The sequence below is a fragment of the Xenopus tropicalis genome, chromosome 2 (genome assembly GCF_000004195.4).
Source record: "Xenopus tropicalis strain Nigerian chromosome 2, UCB_Xtro_10.0, whole genome shotgun sequence".
Taxonomy (NCBI): domain Eukaryota; kingdom Metazoa; phylum Chordata; class Amphibia; order Anura; family Pipidae; genus Xenopus; species Xenopus tropicalis.
This window is the reverse complement of record NC_030678.2, coordinates 3,499,442-3,519,532: the sequence shown is the minus strand read 5'-3', so window position 1 is coordinate 3,519,532 and position 20,091 is coordinate 3,499,442. Positions and strand designations below refer to the sequence as shown.

The following is a 20,091-nucleotide window of genomic DNA, read 5'->3' as shown; positions in this document are numbered from 1 at the left end:
CTCAGGGGGCACTATGGGAAGGCTAAGGGTGCCCCCTAGGATATGAGAAAAGCAATTGCCCCACTCAGAGTTACTGTAATTCAGAGCTCAGGGTCCCCTACGGAATGTGCCCCCCCCTCTCCGACCTGTAGGAACCATGTTTCCCTGGGGAAGGAATTGTGTGAGCGCTCAGGGTATATAGATCTGCTATGGGGGGGGGGCTCAGCATTGCCAGGGGGTTAGTGCCCCTTGGAGATTCAGGGCCCGCCTACAGAAAGGGGGTGTCAGTGGGGTACAGATAGTGGGGGGGGCTTGTAGCACCATGTGACCGACAGGGCCTAGTAATTCTCCCAATTATCTAAGTGGGGTGGAGCTACAGCCAATCAGCTGGTTCCTTACTCAAGTTGGAGGGTGCTTGGGGCAGACATTGGGCGCCCAGTATGTTAGTCGTAGCCATGACGGGTTAAGTTACCCTTTAACTGTTTCACCCTGCTACACTGACACTAAACTGAGCCAATCACTGAGCCAATCACTAGTGAGTCAATAAAGAAGTCGCTATGAAAGTCCCTTGTCCAAAATAGAAGCAGGAAGTGCCCCCCCCCCCCCCCCACAGACCAACCGCAACATTATCTTCATCTCATAATCGGGTTCTTACTAAAAACTGTGCTCTTCAGAGGAGCCAAAGGCCTGCTGGGAGTTGTAGTCCAACTGCAGAGCTGCAATTAACCCTTGCATGTGCCTGGGCCCATTAACAACTCACTGAAGGAAATTCCCCTTCAGAGTCGTATTTATGAGCAATTGTGGGGCCCGGTATTCACACTGAGCCTTTAGGAATTGCCCCCCTGCTGGGCAGAAGCCGGTACTGCAGGAATGGGGGGAAACATTCTGCAATGAGACCTTCTGGGTTTCCCCCCAAACTGGTATCTGATGTGTCCCGACCCGGCGCCCCAAGCAGTGCAACGTAGTAACTGAGGCTGATAAAAGACACATGTCCATTGAATTTAACCATTTAGTTGAAGAAAGAGCGGCCGTGGGGCACTACTATAGCTGGAGGAGCTTAGTGTTGCCTTTAAATACTCAATACCCACTATTCTCCCACCTCTTCTCTCCTCTGCCCCTGAGATTATGACTTGGCCCCTTCATAGTTAAACACAGGGTGGGGCCCCACAGGCCCAGACCTGATCCCCACTGGCGCCCCCCCCCAGGCAGCAGATCTCCCCCAATGCACCTACGGTAAGGATAAAGTACATGTGCTTGGGGGTGAGGCTTGAGTGAAAGGTGGGGTGTGTGGGGGCAATGGCAGGGGCTCCTTGGGGGGTGGGGGCAATGGCAGGGGCTCCTTGGGGGTGTGGGGGCAATGGCAGGGGCTCCTTGGGGGGTGTGGGGGCAATGGCAGGGGCTCCTTGGGGGGTGGGGGCAATGGCAGGGGATCCTTGGGGGGTGGGGGCAATGGCAGGGGCTCCTTGGGGTGTGGGGGCAATGGCAGGGGCTCCTTGGGGGGTGGGGGCAATGGCAGGGGCTCCTTGGGGGGTGGGGGCAATGGCAGGGGCTCCTTGGGGGGTGGGGGCAATGGCAGGGGCTCCTTGGGGGGTGTGGGGGCAATAGCAGGGGCTCCTTGGGGTGTGGGGGCAATGGCAGGGGCTCCTTGGGGGGTGTGGGGGCAATGGCAGGGGCTCCTTGGGGTGTGGGGGCAATGGCAGGGGCTCCTTGGGGGTGGGGGCAATGGCAGGGGCTCCTTGTGGGGTGTGGGGGCAATAGCAGGGGCTCCTTGGGGGGTGGGGGCAGTGGCAGGGGCTCCTTGGGGGTGTGGGGGCAATGGCAGGGGCTCCTTGGGGGTGTGGGGGTAATGGCAGGGGCTCCTTGGGGGGTGGGGGCAATGGCAGGGGCTCCTTGGGGGTGTGGGGGCAATGGCAGGGGCTCCTTGGGGGGTGGGGGCAATGGCAGGGGCTCCTTGGGGGGTGGGGGCAATGGCAGGGGCTCCTTGGGGTGTGGGGGCAATGGCAGGGGCTCCTTGGGGGGTGTGGGGGCAATAGCAGGGGCTCCTTAGGGTGTGGGGGCAATGGCAGGGGCTCCTTGGGGGGTGTGGGGACAATAGCAGGGGCTCCTTGGGGTGTGGGGGCAATGGCAGGGGCTCCTTGGGGGGTGTGGGGGCAATAGCAGGGGCTCCTTGGGGGGTGGGGGCAATGGCAGGGGCTCCTTGGGGGTGTGGGGGCAATGGCAGGGGCTCCTTGGGGGGTGTGGGGGCAATAGCAGGGGCTCCTTGGGGGGTGGGGGCAATGGCAGGGGCTCCTTGGGGGGTGGGGGCAATGGCAGGGGCTCCTTGGGGGGTGGGGGCAATGGCAGGGGCTCCTTGGGGGGTGGGGGCAATGGCAGGGGCTCCTTGGGGGGTGTGGGGGCAATAGCAGGGGCTCCTTGGGGGGTGGGGGCAATGGCAGGGGCTCCTTGGGGGGTGGGGGCAATGGCAGGGGCTCCTTGGGGGGTGGGGGCAATGGCAGGGGCTCCTTGGGGGGTGGGGGCAATGGCAGGGGCTCCTTGGGGGGTGGGGGCAATGGCAGGGGCTCCTTGGGGGGTGTGGGGGCAATGGCAGGGGCTCCTTGGGGGTGTGGGGGCAATGGCAGGGGCTCCTTGGGGGGTGGGGGCAATGGCAGGGGCTCCTTGGGGGGTGGGGGCAATGGCAGGGGCTCCTTGGGGGGTGTGGGGGCAATGGTTTGCTTTTATTTGTGCAACAAAACGAAAATGAAAAAGTGTCTTTTTGTTAAAGTCGTTTCCATAAATCACTCGACGCCGGTCGTTTTAGTTTTAGTTCGTGGTTTCAAATCCTGTAAAAACCACAAAAATCTAAAGGCCTGGGCCTCCGAGTAAGTGGGGTAAATACTGCCCCCCCCCCGCAAAAATATGTCCTAGGAGCCCAGTGCAGAGTAGCAAACAAACCCACCCCTGCCCCGCCCACTCGCCTATAAACCCCGCCCCCTCTCCTACCTCAGAGCCGCATGGAATGGGGATTTACATGTAAAATGGAGGATACAGACCCCGCGGTTCTGCCCCCCCACCCCAAGCCCCTGTAAGCCAATCATATTCTCTGGAAACCAGCGATATCCCATAATAATCCCAATAACATTTACATTTTATTGGTACCAAGTCAGAGAGTAACAGTCGTCCCACTGGCAACTTATCCTCCCTGTATATTCAGCTTATTGGGCGCCCAATGCCAGGCGGGGGGATTTCAGTCCCTCACTGGGGGCAACATTCATGGGGCGACTACCAGGGGCCAAACCCTAGGGCCACACTGTGTCGGTTGAAGGTCGAGTCACCAGAGGTTTGTAATGATAAATTGGGCAGCCAATGGGATAGAGCTGTGGCCCCAGGAGAGGAGGGTTTCTGCCCAACTCCACTCTCAGTCCCACCCACTGCTTGAGTCACAGACTCCCTGCCCCACCCCCTGTAAGCTGCCATCTGTTCTAGTCCCACCCACTGCTTGAGTCACAGACTCCCTGCCCCTCCCCTTATAAACTGCCATCTGTTCTAGTCCCACCCACTGCTTGAGTCATAGACTCCCTGCCCCACCCCCTATAAGCTGCCATCTGTTCTAGTCCCACCCACTGCTTGAGTCACAGACTCCCTGCCCCACCCCCTATCACCTGCCATCTGTTCTAGTCCCACCCACTGCTTGAGTCACAGATTCCCTGCCCAACCCCCTATCAGCTGCCATCTGTTCTAGTCCCACCCACTGCTTGAGTCACAGACTCCCTGCCCCTCCCCCTATAATCTGCCATCAGAGTGAACCAGTAACCAAATCAACCAATCACAGTTCTTATACACAGAGTATCTGGGTTACCATATTGGTGTTATACCCCGTGGGGGCAGGGTGCTACTGGGCTATACCCCGTGGGGGCAGGGTGCTACTGGGCTATACCCCGTGGGGCAGGGTGCTACTGGGCTATACCCCGTGGGGGCAGGGTGCTACTGGGCTATACCCCGTGGGGGCAGGGTGCTACTGGGCTATACCCCGTGGGGGCAGGGTGCTACTGGGCTATACCCCGTGGGGGCAGGGTGCTACTGGGCTATACCCCGTGGGGCAGGGTGCTACTGGGGCTATACCCCGTGGGGGCAGGGTGCTACTGGGCTATACCCCGTGGGGGCAGGGTGCTACTGGGCTATACCCCGTGGGGCAGGGTGCTACTGGGCTATACCCCGTGGGGGCAGGGTGCTACTGGGCTATACCCCGTGGGGGCAGGGTGCTACTGGGCTATACCCCGTGGGGGCAGGGTGCTACTGGGCTATACCCCGTAGGGGCAGGGTGCTACTGGGCTATACCCCGTGGGGCAGGGTGCTACTGGGCTATACCCCGTGGGGCAGGGTGCTACTGGGCTATACCCCGTGGGGCAGGGTGCTACTGGGCTATACCCCGTGGGGGCAGGGTGCTACTGGGCTATACCCCGTGGGGCAGGGTGCTACTGGGCTATACCCCGTGGGGCAGGGTGCTACTGGGCTATACCCCGTGGGGGCAGGGTGCTACTGGGCTATACCCCGTGGGGGCAGGGTGCTACTGGGCTATACCCGTGGGGGCAGGGTGCTACTGGGCTATACCCCGTGGGGGCAGGGTGCTACTGGGCTATACCCCGTGGGGCAGGGTGCTACTGGGCTATACCCCGTGGGGGCAGGGTGCTACTGGGCTATACCCCGTGGGGGCAGGGTGCTACTGGGCTATACCCCGTGGGGCAGGGTGCTACTGGGCTATACCCCGTGGGGCAGGGTGCTACTGGGCTATACCCCGTGGGGCAGGGTGCTACTGGGCTATACCCCGTGGGGCAGGGTGCTACTGGGCTATACCCCGTGGGGCAGGGTGCTACTGGGCTATACCCCGTGGGGCAGGGTGCTACTGGGCTATACCCCGTGGGGCAGGGTGCTACTGGGCTATACCCCGTGGGGCAGGGTGCTACTGGGCTATACCCCGTGGGGCAGGGTGCTACTGGGCTATACCCCGTGGGGCAGGGTGCTACTGGGCTATACCCCGTGGGGGCAGGGTGCTACTGGGCTATACCCCGTGGGGCAGGGTTGCTACTGGGCTATACCCCGTGGGGGCAGGGTGCTACTGGGCCTATACCCCGTGGGGGCAGGGTGCTACTGGGCTATACCCCGTGGGGGCAGGGTGCTACTGGGCTATACCCCGTGGGGCAGGGTGCTACTGGGCTATACCCCGTGGGGGCAGGGTGCTACTGGGCTATACCCCGTGGGGCAGGGTGCTACTGGGCTATACCCCGTGGGGGCAGGGTGCTACTGGGCTATACCCCGTGGGGGCAGGGTGCTACTGGGTCGTGGGTGGAGCATACCTGTGCAACGAAAGGGAAAAAGAAATCCCCCTGAATAGCGAGGTCACTTCCTGCCCCAGATTCACCCACCAACCGTTTCCAACCACAACCCCCAGCGCTCTGTCTGGGCCCATGTCTGCTAAGCACCATTATCCACCCAGTGTCACCAACGGGACCAGTAAGCCCAGCCCTGCCCCATCTACACGAGGATAACTCACAGGTGCACCAACACCAGGGCCCATTTAATCAGAAAAAAGTGTGTTTGGGTGTAGTTCCCCTTTAAAGAGAAGGCGCTACAGACACACACGGCTCATAAACACGGCAGTTTGTCCTGTGAGTTTCCTGTAGCCGAGAGTGCGGGGGGGCGAGACGTCACCCTGAGGTTTCTGGGGGCAGAGTCACTTCCTGGGGAGAGAGAGAGCGCACGGATAGTAACCCCCCCCCCCCACTTATAGTGGAACCTGAACTCCTTTATTATTATTATTATCAGTCTGAGCAGCATCTTATTTCTTAGCAGCCCCCCCCAATTCTAACCCGTCTGCCCCCCCAATTCTAACCCATCTGCTCCCCCCCCCAATTCTAACCCATCTGCTCCCCCCCCCCAATTCTAACCCGTCTGCTCCCCCCCCCAATTCTAACCCGTCTGCTCCCCCCCCAATTCTAACCTGTCTGCTCCCCCCCCCCAATTCTAACCCATCGGCTCCCCTCGTCTGCTCCCCCCCCCAATTCTAACCCGTCTGCTCCCCCCCCCCAATTCTAACCCATCTGCTCCCCCCCCCCAATTCTAACCCATCGGCTCCCCTCGTCTGCTCCCCCCCAATTCTAACCCGTCTGCTCCCCCCCCAATTCTAACCCATCTGCTCCCCCCCCCCAATTCTAACCCGTCTGCTCCCCCCCAAATTCTAACCCGTCTGCCCCCCCCCAATTCTAACCCATCTGCTCCCCCCCCCCAATTCTAACCCATCTGCTCCCCCCCCCCAAATTCTAACCCGTCTGCTCCCCCCCGAATTCTAACCCATCTGCTCCCTGCAATTTAAAAATGACAAATAATAAAAAATAAAGACCAACTGCAAATTGCCCCAGGATATCACTCACTACATCATACGATCTGCCTGTGTATGGGCTCCCCCGAAAGGCCCCCGACCCCAATCTGCTCAAAAAGTGCCCAGATGCCGATTGGCCGATTGGGGACCCCGTCGGCTCATTAATGTCACCCCATTGGCCCTCGCTCTGACGCGAACATTTGCAAAATTTTATTAAAAAAATGTTTTCTTTTTTAATTGCGCGCTTCTATTTAACCCTTTCATAGCCAAATTCCCACGCGCTAAGGATTTGCCCGAACCCAAAAATAGTGGATTGTGTGACCCCCTGATTTCTATTGGAGAGAATTCCATCCCTTCCCTAAAGCTGCCGGCTCATTGGTCATTGGTCAGTTTAGCATAATGAGGTGATCAAATCAGATTGCTCAAAACTATTCGACCCCCTATGCGGGCACCTTAACTGCCCCTACCTGCCCCCCCCCAGACTGACCCCCCCCCCAGTCTGACCCCCCCCAGTCTGACCCAATACAGCATCACATTTACCCCACAACCACCAGAGTTTCCTCTTCTTCATGGAGCCCCAATCTATAGAATGTGAGTGATTAGTTGCACTACTCCCTGTACCCTCCCCAGCATGGGGGGCTTGGGTGGGAGATGTAGGGAACAGGTGGGCTCTACATGGAGCCCCAATCTATAGAATGTGAGTGATTAGTTGCACTACTCCCTGTACCCTCCCCAGCATGGGGGGCTTGGGTGGGAGATGTAGGGAACAGGGGGGCCAGTAGGCTACATGGAGCCCCAATCTATAGAATGTGAGTGATTAGTTGTACCCTCCCCAGCATGGGGGGCTTGGGTGGGAGATGTAGGGAACAGGGGGGCCAGTAGGCTACATGGAGCCCCAATCTATAGAATGTGAGTGATTAGTTGCACTACTCCCTGTACCCTCCCCAGCATGGGGGGCTTGGGTGGGAGATGTAGGGAACAGGGGGGCCAGTAGGCTACATGGAGCCCCAATCTATAGAATGTATAGCATGGGGGGCTTGGGTGGGAGATGTAGGGAACAGGTGGGCTCTACATGGAGCCGGATGGTGGGACGCCGTGCCAAGGCCGCTATAATATAGGGAGAGGGACGCTTGCCAGCATTCTATTGGCCGATGCAGAGAGGGAAACAGCCGGCGCGGTGAATATCACAGATTTCTGTACATTAATGTGAATATTCACTGCCTGTAACTCACACATAGGGCTCTGGTACCGTCACTATGATTTATATTGTGGTTTTTAAAGGGAAACTAAAGCCTCCTGCTTCTTATCCTTGGGTACCCAGATGTGTTTGTGCTACAGCTCAGCTCAGACACCCCCAGGGGCCCACGACACCCCCACATGCTCCCCGCAGCGGCCCCTCCCCCCGAGAGCGCATAAGCCATTCCAGCTGGAAAAGAAGAGAAAGGCACAGGGTACTCAGCATTTTTTGGTGTTACTGTCCCTTTAACAACCACAGGAGAACACTAGAACTCTATGGCATTAGAATTTTTGGTTTTTGTTTTTAGTTTTTTTTTTTTGCAGTTTTGTTCTACATAAAGAACTGTATTGCAGGATATATAACCTGTGTGTATATATATATATTTATTATCCAGTCTCACTCAGATGGTGACACACTTGGCCACATCCTGCCCCATATTTACACCCAGCACCTCATGAGGGGATATAAACCTCTCTAAGGATAAGAGGCCAAGTCAGAGATTGATAGGCACCAGTTACATGTAACTCCTATGCACAGCCCCTTTCATATTCCCATTAAGTCCTGTCCCCCCCATAAGATTGGGGCAAATAGTCAGCCTGGTGTCCCTGTGCCTGTGGCTCGGATTCAGTTGTAATTAGTTTATCCGAGAACTATAAAGGGATGCTGACTGTGCAGCAGTGACACCTAGTGGTGGAAAACCAGTATGCAAGGTGGTCCCCTCTGTATCAGGCTATGGGCAAACTTAGGGGGCTGTTCCTGCTGAATTGTGCTTAGTACAGGGGAACCCCTATGTGCCATAGTTTTATGGTATCTCTCTGTACAGGCTATGAGCAAACTTAGGGGGCTGTTCCTGCTGAATTGTGCTTAGTACAGGGGAATCCCTATGTGCCATAGTGTTATGGTATCTCTCTGTACAGGCTATGAGCAAACTTAGGGGGCTGTTCCTGCTGAATTGTGCTTAGTACAGGGGAACCCCTATGTGCCATAGTTTTATGGTATCTCTCTGTACAGGCTATGAGCAAACTTAGGGGGCTGTTCCTGCTGAATTGTGCTTAGTACAGGGGAACCCCTATGTGCCATAGTTTTATGGTATCTCTCTGTACAGGCTATGAGCAAACTTAGGGGGCTGTTCCTGCTGAATTGTGCTTAGTACAGGGGAACCCCTATGTGCCATAGTTTTATGGAATCTCTCTGTACAGGCTACGGGCAAACTTAGGGGGCTGTTCCTGCTGAATTGTGCTTAGTACAGGGGAATCCCTATGTGCCATAGTTTTATGGTATCTCTGTACAGGCTATGAGCAAACTTAGGGGGCTGTTCCTGCTGAATTGTGCTTAGTACAGGGGAACCCCTATGTGCCATAGTTTTATGGAATCTCTCTGTACAGGCTACGGGCAAACTTAGGGGGCTGTTCCTGCTGAATTGTGCTTAGTACAGGGGAATCCCTATGTGCCATAGTTTTATGGTATCTCTGTACAGGCTATGAGCAAACTTAGGGGGCTGTTCCTGCTGAATTGTGCTTAGTACAGGGGAACCCCTATGTGCCATAGTTTTATGGAATCTCTCTGTACAGGCTACGGGCAAACTTAGGGGGCTGTTCCTGCTGAATTGTGCTTAGTACAGGGGAATCCCTATGTGCCATAGTTTTATGGAATCTCTCTGTACAGGCTATGAGCAAACTTAGGGGGCTGTTCCCAGTTCCAAAAGAATAAGCCCGAGGCCCATAGGAGAGGGATAGGCTACATTTACACTTTATTGTTACCAACTTACAGACCGGGCAGAGAGTTTATCTGCTACACGTGAATATCTTCCAATTGGGCTCCACTTGCCATTTATATAAAATATAAAAATGCCTGGAGACTGGCGGCCATCACAGCTGGTCCCTCGCTAGGGGCCACATTCACTGCAGTGACTACCAAGGGCCCAGCCCGGGGGACACACGTTATTGGCCGATGGCCGAGGATTTGTATAAAAGATAAGAAACAAGAAATGGTCGCCAGAGTAATGATGACTGGAGCAGCCAATGGGACGGAGCCGTGGCCCCAGGAGATGAAAGGCTCCGCCCAGTTCTCAGGAGGTTTGCTTTCGGATAAGCTCCGCCCAGTTCTGCTCTCAGGAGGTTTGCTTTCGGATAAGCTCCGCCCAGTTCTGCTCTCAGGAGGTTTGCTTTCGGATAAGCTCCGCCCAGTTCTGCTCTCAGGAGCTTTGCTTTCGGATCAGCTCCGCCAGGGCGTTGATCTCCCCGTCCCTCAGGGCGGCCCGGATGGAGCCGAAGAAGCGGAAATAGTGCTGGAAGTTGTGTATCATGAGCAGGATCCCGGCCAGCAGCTCCTTGGCCGCGAGTAGGTGGTGCACGTAGGCCCGGCTGTGGTTCCGGCAGCAGTAACACGAGCAGCCCTCCAGCAGCGGCCGGAAATCCTCCCGGAACCTGAAGGGAAAGCGCAACATGGTAACAATGCCCCATACAAATACATAAGGAGATAAATCAATAAATAACATTGGGGGGTTGGGATAATAGTAAATACAGAGTTGTTGCTAGGGGACAACAATGTGCTGCGCTGTTGCATTGGGGTTCACTTGTACCCCATGGGGCGCCCAGTCGCTGACTGGTGGGCAAACTGGTGCCACAGACACAATCTCTATCTTTATCAGTGCAGATATCCCCTGGCAGCTCCTGTAGCAACACGTTTGTACAGCAGCCCTATTCACACGGTACATCAATCCTTAGCATACTGTCTGGGGGGTTCAGCCGTAAATAGAAAGCGATACAAAGTCAGAACCCCAGGAAGTGGGACCCACCTCTTCTCCTTTAGGCAGATCTCAAACGAGGTCATTTCTGCCCGATCCGCGTCGGGTTCCTCACTCTCAGCTCCCACATCCCCATTACGCTCAGCGCCGCTCGTTTCACTTTTCTCTAGAACTGCAGGTAAGTCACATGTTACTCAGCAACCTCAGTGTAAGGGACCCCCACGGACCCAGCATTCCCCCCCTCCATCTATATTCTCCCCCTGTCCAACCTTACATACACCTTCCTCTCTTGCCAAGTCCAGCAGGAACAGCCAAACATGTGGCCTCCCTGCTTAAAGGGGTTCACCTTTGAGTTAACTGCTAGTATGATGTAGAGAGTAATATTCTGAGACAGTTTGCAATTGGTCTTCATTTTTTATTATTTGTAGTTTTTATGTTATTTCATTTTCATTTCAGTTTGGACTTTCAGCAGTTATTTGGTTGCTAGGCTCCAAGTTACCTTAGCAACCAGGGAGTGGTTTGCATGAGAGACAGGTATATGAATAGGAGAAGGACTGAATAGAAAGATAAGGAATAAAAAGTAACAATAATAATAAAACTGGAGCCTCACAGAGCAATAGGGTTTGGCTGCCGGGGTCAGTGACCCCCATTTGAAAGCTGCAAAGAGGCAGAAGAAGAAGGGAAATAATTCAAAGACTATAAGAAATAAATAATGAAGACCAATTGAAAAGTTGCTTAGAGTAGGTCATACTATTACGTACTAAGGTGAACCGCCCCTTTAAAAGCAAACACCAAGGCACAGGAAGAAGCTGGGGGGCCATTTAAGAAGCACCTGCAGTTTCGGGGTCCGGCCGATAGCAGTGGCTGAATATCAGGGCGCAGCCTCGCTCCGTTACTCGGTAGGGGAAGCAGCTGTCGAACAGGTCGACCCCTCTCTGCACGCACTCCAGCACCTCGTCGGGCCGCCCCATGCCGTGTATGAACCTGTGGGGAAGAGATTGGGGGTCCCCCCAGGATACAAAATATTAGAATCTTTCTGACCCCTCAAAACCCAGAGGTTTGTGTAACGGCTACTGAGTGTCTGTGGCTACAAGGAATGACAGGCAGAGCTAGAGCCAACAGTACAAAGCCCATTGCCCATAGCTGGAGCCAACAGTACAAAGCCCATTGCCCATTGGCCAGAGCTGGAGCCAACAGTACAAAGCCCATTGCCCATTGGCCAGAGCTGGAGCCAACAGTACAAAGCCCATTGCCCATAGCTGGAGCCAACAGTACAAAGCCCGTTGCCCATTGGCCAGAGCTGGAGCCAACAGTACAAAGCCCATTGCCCATAGCTGGAGCCAACAGTACAAAGCCCGTTGCCCATTGGCCAGAGCTGGAGCCAACAGTACAAAGCCCGTTGCCCATTGGCCAGAGCTGGAGCCAACAGTACAAAGCCCGTTGCCCATTGGCCAGAGCTGGAGCCAACAGTACAAAGCCCGTTGCCCATTGGCCAGAGCTGGAGCCAACAGTACAAAGCCCGTTGCCCATTGGCCAGAGCTCGAGCCAACAGTACAAAGCCCACTGCCCATTGGGCAGAGCTGGAGCCAACAGTATAAAGCCCATTGCCCATTGGGCAGATTTCCAGTAATGGCTCCCACCTTGGCTTGTCCTCAGGCAGAGCTGCAGTGACGGCAGAGATGAGGGAAAGCTCCTTCTCTGCGGAGCCCCCGTGGAACCCATCCAGGAGGAACCCCCCCACCGGCCTCTTAGCCGTCTCCCGGGCCGACCGCAGCCTCTCCTCCAGCAGATCCCCTCCCTCCACGGCACCAATCAGCACGCACGGCTTCAGATCCTGGGCAGGAGGGAACATTAAGGAAAAGTTCATGTTCTGCTTCATTTCTGGGAACAATGAAAATATAAAGACAAAGTACCAAATAAAAGTTTATGGATCGGCCGCCCAACTGGAGGCCCAGAGGCCAGAGCCGCCCAACTGGAGGCCCGGAGGCCAGAGCCGCCCAACTGGAGGCCCGGAGGCCAGAGCCGCCCAACTGGAGGCCCGGAGGCCAGAGCCGCCCAACTGGAGGCCCGGAGGCCAGAGCCGCCCAACTGGAGGCCTGGAGGCCACAGCTCTGCTGACCTCATTGGATGACGTCATCATTTTCATATAATCTTTGGCCAAAACATGGAGTGTTGAAAGTTATTGGACCTCTCTGCAAGAACCAGATTGGCAGAACAGAGAGCGCACCCACCCGTTCCAGAAAATATAGGGGAAAAATAAGCTTTAGGCAGTGTAAGCAGTGGGTTCCTGGTTCGAATCCAGGCAGGGTGTCACAATCTGTCAACTGAATCTCAAGAGACAGTGGGTTGTGCAGTGAGACAGCCATCCTAAACACGCAAGTCGTTCAAAAAATGGTTAAAGATGAATAAAGAGAATGTTGTGGAATGGCCCAAGTCACAGTCCTGACCTTAATCCAATGAGGGCCAATAGAGAAGGGCCAAAAGAGAAGGGCCAATAGAGAAGGGCCAATAGAGAAGGGCCAATAGAGAAGGGCCAATAGAGAAGGGCCAATAGAGAAGGGCCAATAACAAAGGGCCAATAACAAAGGGCCAATAACAAAGGGCCAATAACAAAGGGCCAATAGAGAAGGGCCAATAGAGAAGGGCCCAGTAGATCAGGATCCACTCACCTCGTGCCCAGAGAGAAGCTGAAGACATTCGTCTAAAAACGCCAAAGTCCGATCCACAGATTTCTTGACCCTCTTCCTCGAGTTCCCTCCGGGCGTCACTTCTCCATCCGAGAGGCACTGGAACCAGTCCGGCCGCAGGACCCGCTGGGCAGATATGAACTTTTGGGCCGTCATCTCAATCCGGCCGCCGGCCCCCCAAAGTGACACGGCCTGACGGGAACCCAGAGAGGGAGACAATGAGCAAACAGTTGTACCTGGTCTGGTTAGTAAGGAAACTGAAACTGTTCTAGTCCCGCCCACTGGTTACACACTCCCAAACCCCTCCCCTGAAAGCTGCCATTGGTGTCCTAGTCCCGCCCACTGGTTACAAACTCCCAAACCCCTCCCCTGTAAGCTGCCATTGGTGTTCTATTCCTGACCACTGGTAAGACATTCCCAAACCCCTCCCCTGTAAGCTGCCATTGGTGTTTTAGTCCCGCCCACTGGTTAGACACTCCCAAACCCCTCCCCTCTAAGCTGCCATTGGTGTCCTAGTCCCGCCCACTGGACACTCCCAAACCCCTGCCCTGTAAGCTGCCATTGGTGTCCTAGTCCCGCCCACTGGTTAGACACTCCCAAACCCCTCCCCTGTAAGCTGCCATTGGTGTCCTAGTCCCGCCCACTGGTTACACACTCCCAAACCCCTCCCCTGTAAGCTGCCATTGGTGTCCTAGTCCCGCCCACTGGTTACACACTCCCAAACCCCTCCCCTGTAAGCTGCCATTGGTGTCCTAGTCCCGCCCACTGGTTACACACTCCCAAACCCCTCCCCTGTAAGCTGCCATTGGTGTTCTATTCCTGCCCACTGGTTAGACACTCCCAAACCCCTCCCCTGTAAGCTGCCATTGGTGTTCTATTCCTGCCCACTGGTTAGACACTCCCAAACCCCTCCCCTGTAAGCTGCCATTGGTGTTCTATTCCTGCCCACTGGTTAGACACTCCCAAACCCCTCCCCTGTAAGCTGCCATTGGTGTTCTATTCCTGCCCACTGGTTAGACACTCCCAAACCCCTCCCCTGTAAGCTGCCATCAGTGTTCTAGCCCCAACCACTGGTTTTAGTCCTGCCCACTGCTGAAATTGCAGAATCCCTACCCCTCCCCCAGTAAGCTTCTACCAGTGTTCTAGTCCCACCCACTGCTTGAGTCACTGACTCCCTGACCCCCCACACCCCTAACCAAGCCTGTCTGTTCTACATTTCTGCCCATAAAACATAGAGATGGTGGGACCCTGTTCCATTGCCGGTGGGGGGGGAGGGGTATACTTCAATACTGCATTCCAATTGGCCAGTGTTCATTGCCAGAATTTGGCAAGAGTCTTGGCTGAGATACTTATTAGCAGTAACCAAGTCAACCAATCACAGTTCATATACACAGAGTATCTGGGCGGGTTCTGTAGATCTGGGTTACCTTGTTGGTGTTATACCCCGTGGGGCAGGGGGATACTGGGTCGTGGGTGGAGCAGTAGAGCACGGCGTCCGGCATACCTGCGTAACGAAAAACAAATCCCCCTGAATGGTGAGGTCACTTCCTGCCCCAAATCTCCCTCTTATTCACTTGCCAACCGTTTCCAACCACAACCCCCAGCGCTTTCTCTTCTGGGCCCATGTCTGCTAAGCACCATTATCCACCCAGTGCCACTGACAGGACCAGTAAGCCCAGCACTGCCCCATCTACACAAACATTAGCTCACTGGCACATAAACACTAGGGTCAGGTTCCCCTTTAAAGACCAAAGGCTAAAGACACACACAGTCCTGTGAGTTTCCTGTAGCTGAGAGTGGGGGGGGGCGAGACGTCACCCTGAGGTTTCGGGGGACAGAATCCCTTCCTGGGGAGTGCAGAAACAGTAAACTCCCCCCCCCCAATTTCAGTCTGAGCAGCATCTCTATATATAGGCTTGTCAAAACTGTTTTAACCCACCCCCCACCCACACTAGTAGTCTGCTCCCTGCATGGGAAGATGCGGTTTGAGACATCTCTGTCCCTATAACATGGCTACACCTTTAGCAATGCCATCAGAGCCTGCCTACTGACCCTAAAGAGTTAAATGGAACCTACTGCAGGTCACACAGGGCAGCTTTGAGTCAGAGAAAAGAAAGTCTGATTCATTAGCCATTCAGGAAGTGATAAAATCATCTCTCTGGGACCCCCTAGTGGTGAATATCAGAAGCTACAGGCTAAACTACCCTGGAATAGAGCTGCACTTACAGCAGACGGGGGCAGATCTCCACACTGGCTCATAACCTTCACCCTTTGTCACCCAGACCAGTCGGGTGTTTGGCAGAGAGAAGGGCAGAACCAGGGGGGCAGGTACGGCAGTGGCACCCCCATATACTCACCTGCAAACTTCCCAATGCCCTCCTTGTATTCCTCCAGGACCTCCTGGTGTTCCGCTCTGTGGGAGAGAGACAATATATCTGCTCCAGTAGAGGATAGATAGACAGGTAAAGAGACAGACTGCTGTGCTGGGGGTCACTTACAGAGTAGAGAGAGTGATGTGGGTCACGGCTGGGACGCCCTCAATAGTCTGAAGTGTATCGTGGGTGAGATGGGGCGGGGATCCGGTCTTTGTGTACAACAAACATCCTGGTACTTCCAACGTCTTGTCCCCATTCCGGCCAATGTTACTAATGACTCCGAGTCGGGCGCCATTGGCGACTTTACTGATGCTCAGCTTCATGGTGCAGAACTCCTACAGAACTGAGAACGGGTAAGAAAATCAGCTGCAGACAAAGTAGGGCCTGGTAATATATGTAATAAATGCAGCCCACCCATTCCAACTGCTCAACTGTACAGCCCTGCACAGTGCATTTCCCATAAGCCCCTATATAAAGGGGAATGTTGGGGGGATACACCTAATGTGGGGGGGCAGAGATCTCAGCACAGCCCTGCCCAGTACATTTCCCATAAGCCCCTATATAAAGGGGAATGTTGGGGGGGATACACCTAATGTGGGGGGCAGAGATCTCAGCACAGCCCTGCACAGTGCATTTCCCATAAGTCCCTATATAAAGGGGAATGTTGGGGGGATACACCTAATGTGGGGGGGCAGAGATCTCAGCACAGCCCTGCACAGTGCATTTCCCATAAGTCCCTATATAAAGGGGAATGTTGGGGGGATACACCTAATGTGGGGGGCAGAGATCTCAGCACAGCCCTGCCCAGTACATTTCCCATAAGTCCCTATATAAAGGGGAATGTTGGGGGGGGATACACCTAATGTGGGGGGGCAGAGATCTCAGCACAGCCCTGCCCAGTACATTTCCCATAAGTCCCTATATAAAGGGGAATGTTGGGGGGGATACACCTAATGTGGGGGGGCAGAGATCTCAGCACAGCCCTGCCCAGTACATTTCCCATAAGCCCCTATATAAAGGGGAATGTTGGGGGGATACACCTAATGTGGGGGGCAGAGATCTCAGCACAGCCCTGCCCAGAACATTTCCCATAAGCCCCTATATAAAGGGGAATGTTGGGGGGATACACCTAATGTGGGGGGCAGAGATCTCAGCACAGCCCTGCACAGTACATTTCCCATAAGTCCCTATATAAAGGGGAATGTTGGGGGATACACCTAATGTGGGGGGCAGAGATCTCAGCACAGCCCTGCCCAGTACATTTCCCATAAGTCCCTATATAAAGGTGAATGTTGGGGGGGATACACCTAATGTGGGGGGCAGAGATCTCAGCACAGCCCTGCCCAGTACATTTCCCATAAGCCCCTATATAAAGGGGAATGTTGGGGGGGGATACACCTAATGTGGGGGGCAGAGATCTCAGCACAGCCCTGCCCAGTACATTTCCCATAAGCCCCTATATAAAGGGGAATGTTGGGGGGATACACCTAATGTGGGGGGCAGAGATCTCAGCACAGCCCTGCCCAGTACATTTCCCATAAGCCCCTATATAAAGGGGAATGTTGGGGGGATACACCTAATGTGGGGGGCAGAAATCTCAGCACAGCCCTGCCCAGTACATTTCCCATAAGCCCCTATATAAAGGGGAATGTTGGGGGGATACACCTAATGTGGGGGGCAGAGATCTCAGCACAGCCCTGCCCAATGCATTTCCCATAAGCCCCTATATAAAGGGGAATGTTGGGGGGATACACCTAATGTGGGGGGCAGAGATTCCAGCACAGCCCTGCACAGTGCATTTCCCATAAGTCCCTATATAAAGGGGAATGTTGGGGGGATACACCTAATGTGGGGGGCACAGTACATTTCCCATAAGCCCCTATATAAAGGGGAATGTTGGGGGGATACACCTAATGTGGGGGGCAGAGATCTCAGCACAGCCCTGCCCAGTGCATTTCCCATAAGTCCCTATATAAAGGGGAATGTTGGGGGGATACACCTAATGTGGGGGGCAGAGATCTCAGCACAGCCCTGCCCAGTACATTTCCCATAAGCCCCTATATAAAGGGGAATGTTGGGGGGATACACCTAATGTGGGGGGGCAGAGATCTCAGCACAGCCCTGCCCAGTACATTTCCCATAAGCCCCTATATAAAGGGGAATGTTGGGGGGATACACCTAATGTGGGGGGCAGAGAGTTCAGCACAGCCCTGCCCAGTACATTTCCCATAAGCCCCTATATAAAGGGGAATGCTGGGATGTAATTCTCCCACCAATCACATCGCTTACTGCCCATATAACCGGGACCGGTGCCCATTTTCCGGCTTTTCACTTCCTGACGTGACTCACATGCGGGGACCGAACCGGGCGCTTGGTGTTGACCTCACTTTGCTGCTCCAATCAGCACCGAGAACGTCATTACATCGCGCCCGTCTCTCTCCTCTCCCGACGTGACACACGAAGAGCAACGTTCTATGGGCCTCAGTTACCATAGAGACCGAACGCTTCTACGTGAAGTGATGCATGCTGGGATATGTAGTGCACAAGCCTTTCTGATTAGCGACGGAAATACGTGTCCAGAACTACAAGTTCCACAAAGGATAGCGCCATCGGACTGTACTGGGCTAAGCGGCTGAAGCTTGGGGTTCGGGGGATGTAGGAGGCTATCGGTCTGTGCGATATTGTCGTTCCATACAAGAGGGCAACGTGTCGGAAGGAAAGTATCGCAGCAGAGAATCGGGAAGAGGGTGCTGTCAGTCTTGCCTGGGATTCGGCCTCTCCTGCCCGCTGCCAGGTACCGACTAACTCCGCCCCCTGCACATTGCACAGAACTCTCCTCACACTGACTAATACTGATCCAGCCAACTCATATTCTTATAGACCCATCGGAACCGCCCTCATACTTTTATTCTCAACTAGAAACACATTTGTGAAAAGTTGATTTATCTGTTTTCCTTTCCCTTATAATAATAACTAGTATATCCCTAGTAGGAACAATAACTAGTATATCCCTAGTAGGAACAATAACTAATATATCCCTAGTAGGAACAATAACTAGTATATCCCTAGTAGGAACAATAACTAATATAACCCTAGTAGGAACAATAACTAATATAACCCTAGTAGGAACAATAACTAGTATATCCCTAGTAGGAACAATAACTAATATAACCCTAGTAGGAACAATAACTAGTATATCCCTAGTAGGAACAATAACTAATATAACCCTAGTAGGAACAATAACTAGTATATCCCTAGTAGGAACAATAACTAATATAACCCTATAAGGAACAATAACTAGTATAACCCTAGTAGGAACAATAACTAATATAACCCTATAAGGAACAATAAATAGTATATCCCTAGTAGGAACACTAACTAGTATAACCCTATAAGGAACAATAACTAGTATATCGCTAGTAGGAACACTAACTAGTATAACCATAGTAGGAACAATAACTAGTATATCCCTAGTAGGAACAATAACTAATATAACCCTATAAGGAACAATAACTAGTATATCCCTAGTAGGAACAATAACTAATATAACCCTATAAGGAACAATAACTAGTATATCCCTAGTAGGAACAATAACTAGTATATCCCTAGTAGGAACAATAACTAGTATATCCCTAGTAGGAACAATAACTAGTATATCCCTAGTAGGAACAATAACTAATATAACCCTATAAGGAACAATAACTAGTATATCCCTAGTAGGAACAATAACTAGTATAACCCTAGTAGGAACAATAACTAGTATAACCCTAGTAGGAACAATAACTAGTATATCCCTAGTAGGAACAATAACTAATATAACCCTATAAGGAACAATAACTAGTATATCCCTAGTAGGAACAATAACTAGTATATCCCTAGTAGGAACAATAACTAGTATAACCCTAGTAGGAACAATAACTAGTATATCCCTAGTAGGAACAATAACTAGTATAACCCTAGTAAGAACAATAACTAGTATATCCCTAGTAGGAACAATAACTAGTATATCCCTAGTAGGAACAATAACTAATATAACCCTATAAGGAACAATAACTAGTATATCCCTATAAGGAACAATAACTAGTATATCCCTAGTAGGAACAATAACTAGTATATCCCTAGTAGGAACAATAATTAGTATAACCCTAGTAGGAACAATAACTAGTATATCCCTAGTAGGAACAATAACTAGTATATCCCTAGTAGGAACAATAACTAGTATATCCCTAGTAGGAACAATAATTAGTATATCCCTAGTAGGAACAATAACTAGTATATCCCTAGTAGGAACAATAACTAGTATAACCCTAGTAAGAACAATAACTAGTATATCCCTAGTAGGAACAATAACTAGTATATCCCTAGTAGGAACAATAACTAATATAACCCTATAAGGAACAATAACTAGTATATCCCTATAAGGAACAATAACTAGTATATCCCTAGTAGGAACAATAACTAGTATATCCCTAGTAGGAACAATAACTAGTATATCCCTAGTAGGAACAATAATTAGTATAACCCTAGTAGGAACAATAACTAGTATATCCCTAGTAGGAACAATAACTAGTATATCCCTAGTAGGAACAATAACTAGTATATCCCTAGTAGGAACAATAATTAGTATATCCCTAGTAGGAACAATAACTAGTATATCCCTAGTAGGAACAATAACTAATATAACCCTATAAGGAACAATAACTAGTATATCCCTA

The 20,091-nt window shown here is 52.7% G+C and overlaps 2 protein-coding genes across 6 annotated transcripts in view; one reads left to right on the top strand and one right to left on the bottom strand.

Annotated features, from left to right (window-relative positions):
- Positions 1 to 9,301: 9,301 nt before the first annotated feature.
- qtrt2 (queuine tRNA-ribosyltransferase accessory subunit 2) overlaps positions 9,302 to 20,091 on the bottom strand; it is a 21,293-nt gene continuing 10,503 nt past the window's right edge. The window contains 9 exon segments of one of the 4 annotated variants that reach the window (NM_001016891.2): positions 9,302 to 9,994; positions 10,366 to 10,486; positions 11,147 to 11,298; positions 11,955 to 12,148; positions 12,984 to 13,193; positions 14,429 to 14,505; positions 15,359 to 15,414; positions 15,500 to 15,719; positions 17,726 to 17,843. In NM_001016891.2, the coding sequence (NP_001016891.1) occupies positions 9,763 to 9,994; positions 10,366 to 10,486; positions 11,147 to 11,298; positions 11,955 to 12,148; positions 12,984 to 13,193; positions 14,429 to 14,505; positions 15,359 to 15,414; positions 15,500 to 15,699 (1,242 nt within the window). In that variant the 5' untranslated portion in view covers positions 15,700 to 15,719; positions 17,726 to 17,843 and the 3' untranslated portion in view covers positions 9,302 to 9,762. 4 annotated transcript variants of the gene reach the window in all.
- The window catches only part of ccdc191 (coiled-coil domain containing 191), a 20,548-nt gene continuing 18,538 nt past the window's right edge, over positions 18,082 to 20,091 (top strand). For both annotated transcript variants that reach the window (XM_004912276.3, XM_012958141.3), the window contains exon 1: positions 18,082 to 18,170. The gene's annotated coding sequence lies outside the window, so the exon portion shown is untranslated. The remainder of the gene's footprint in view (positions 18,171 to 20,091) is intronic.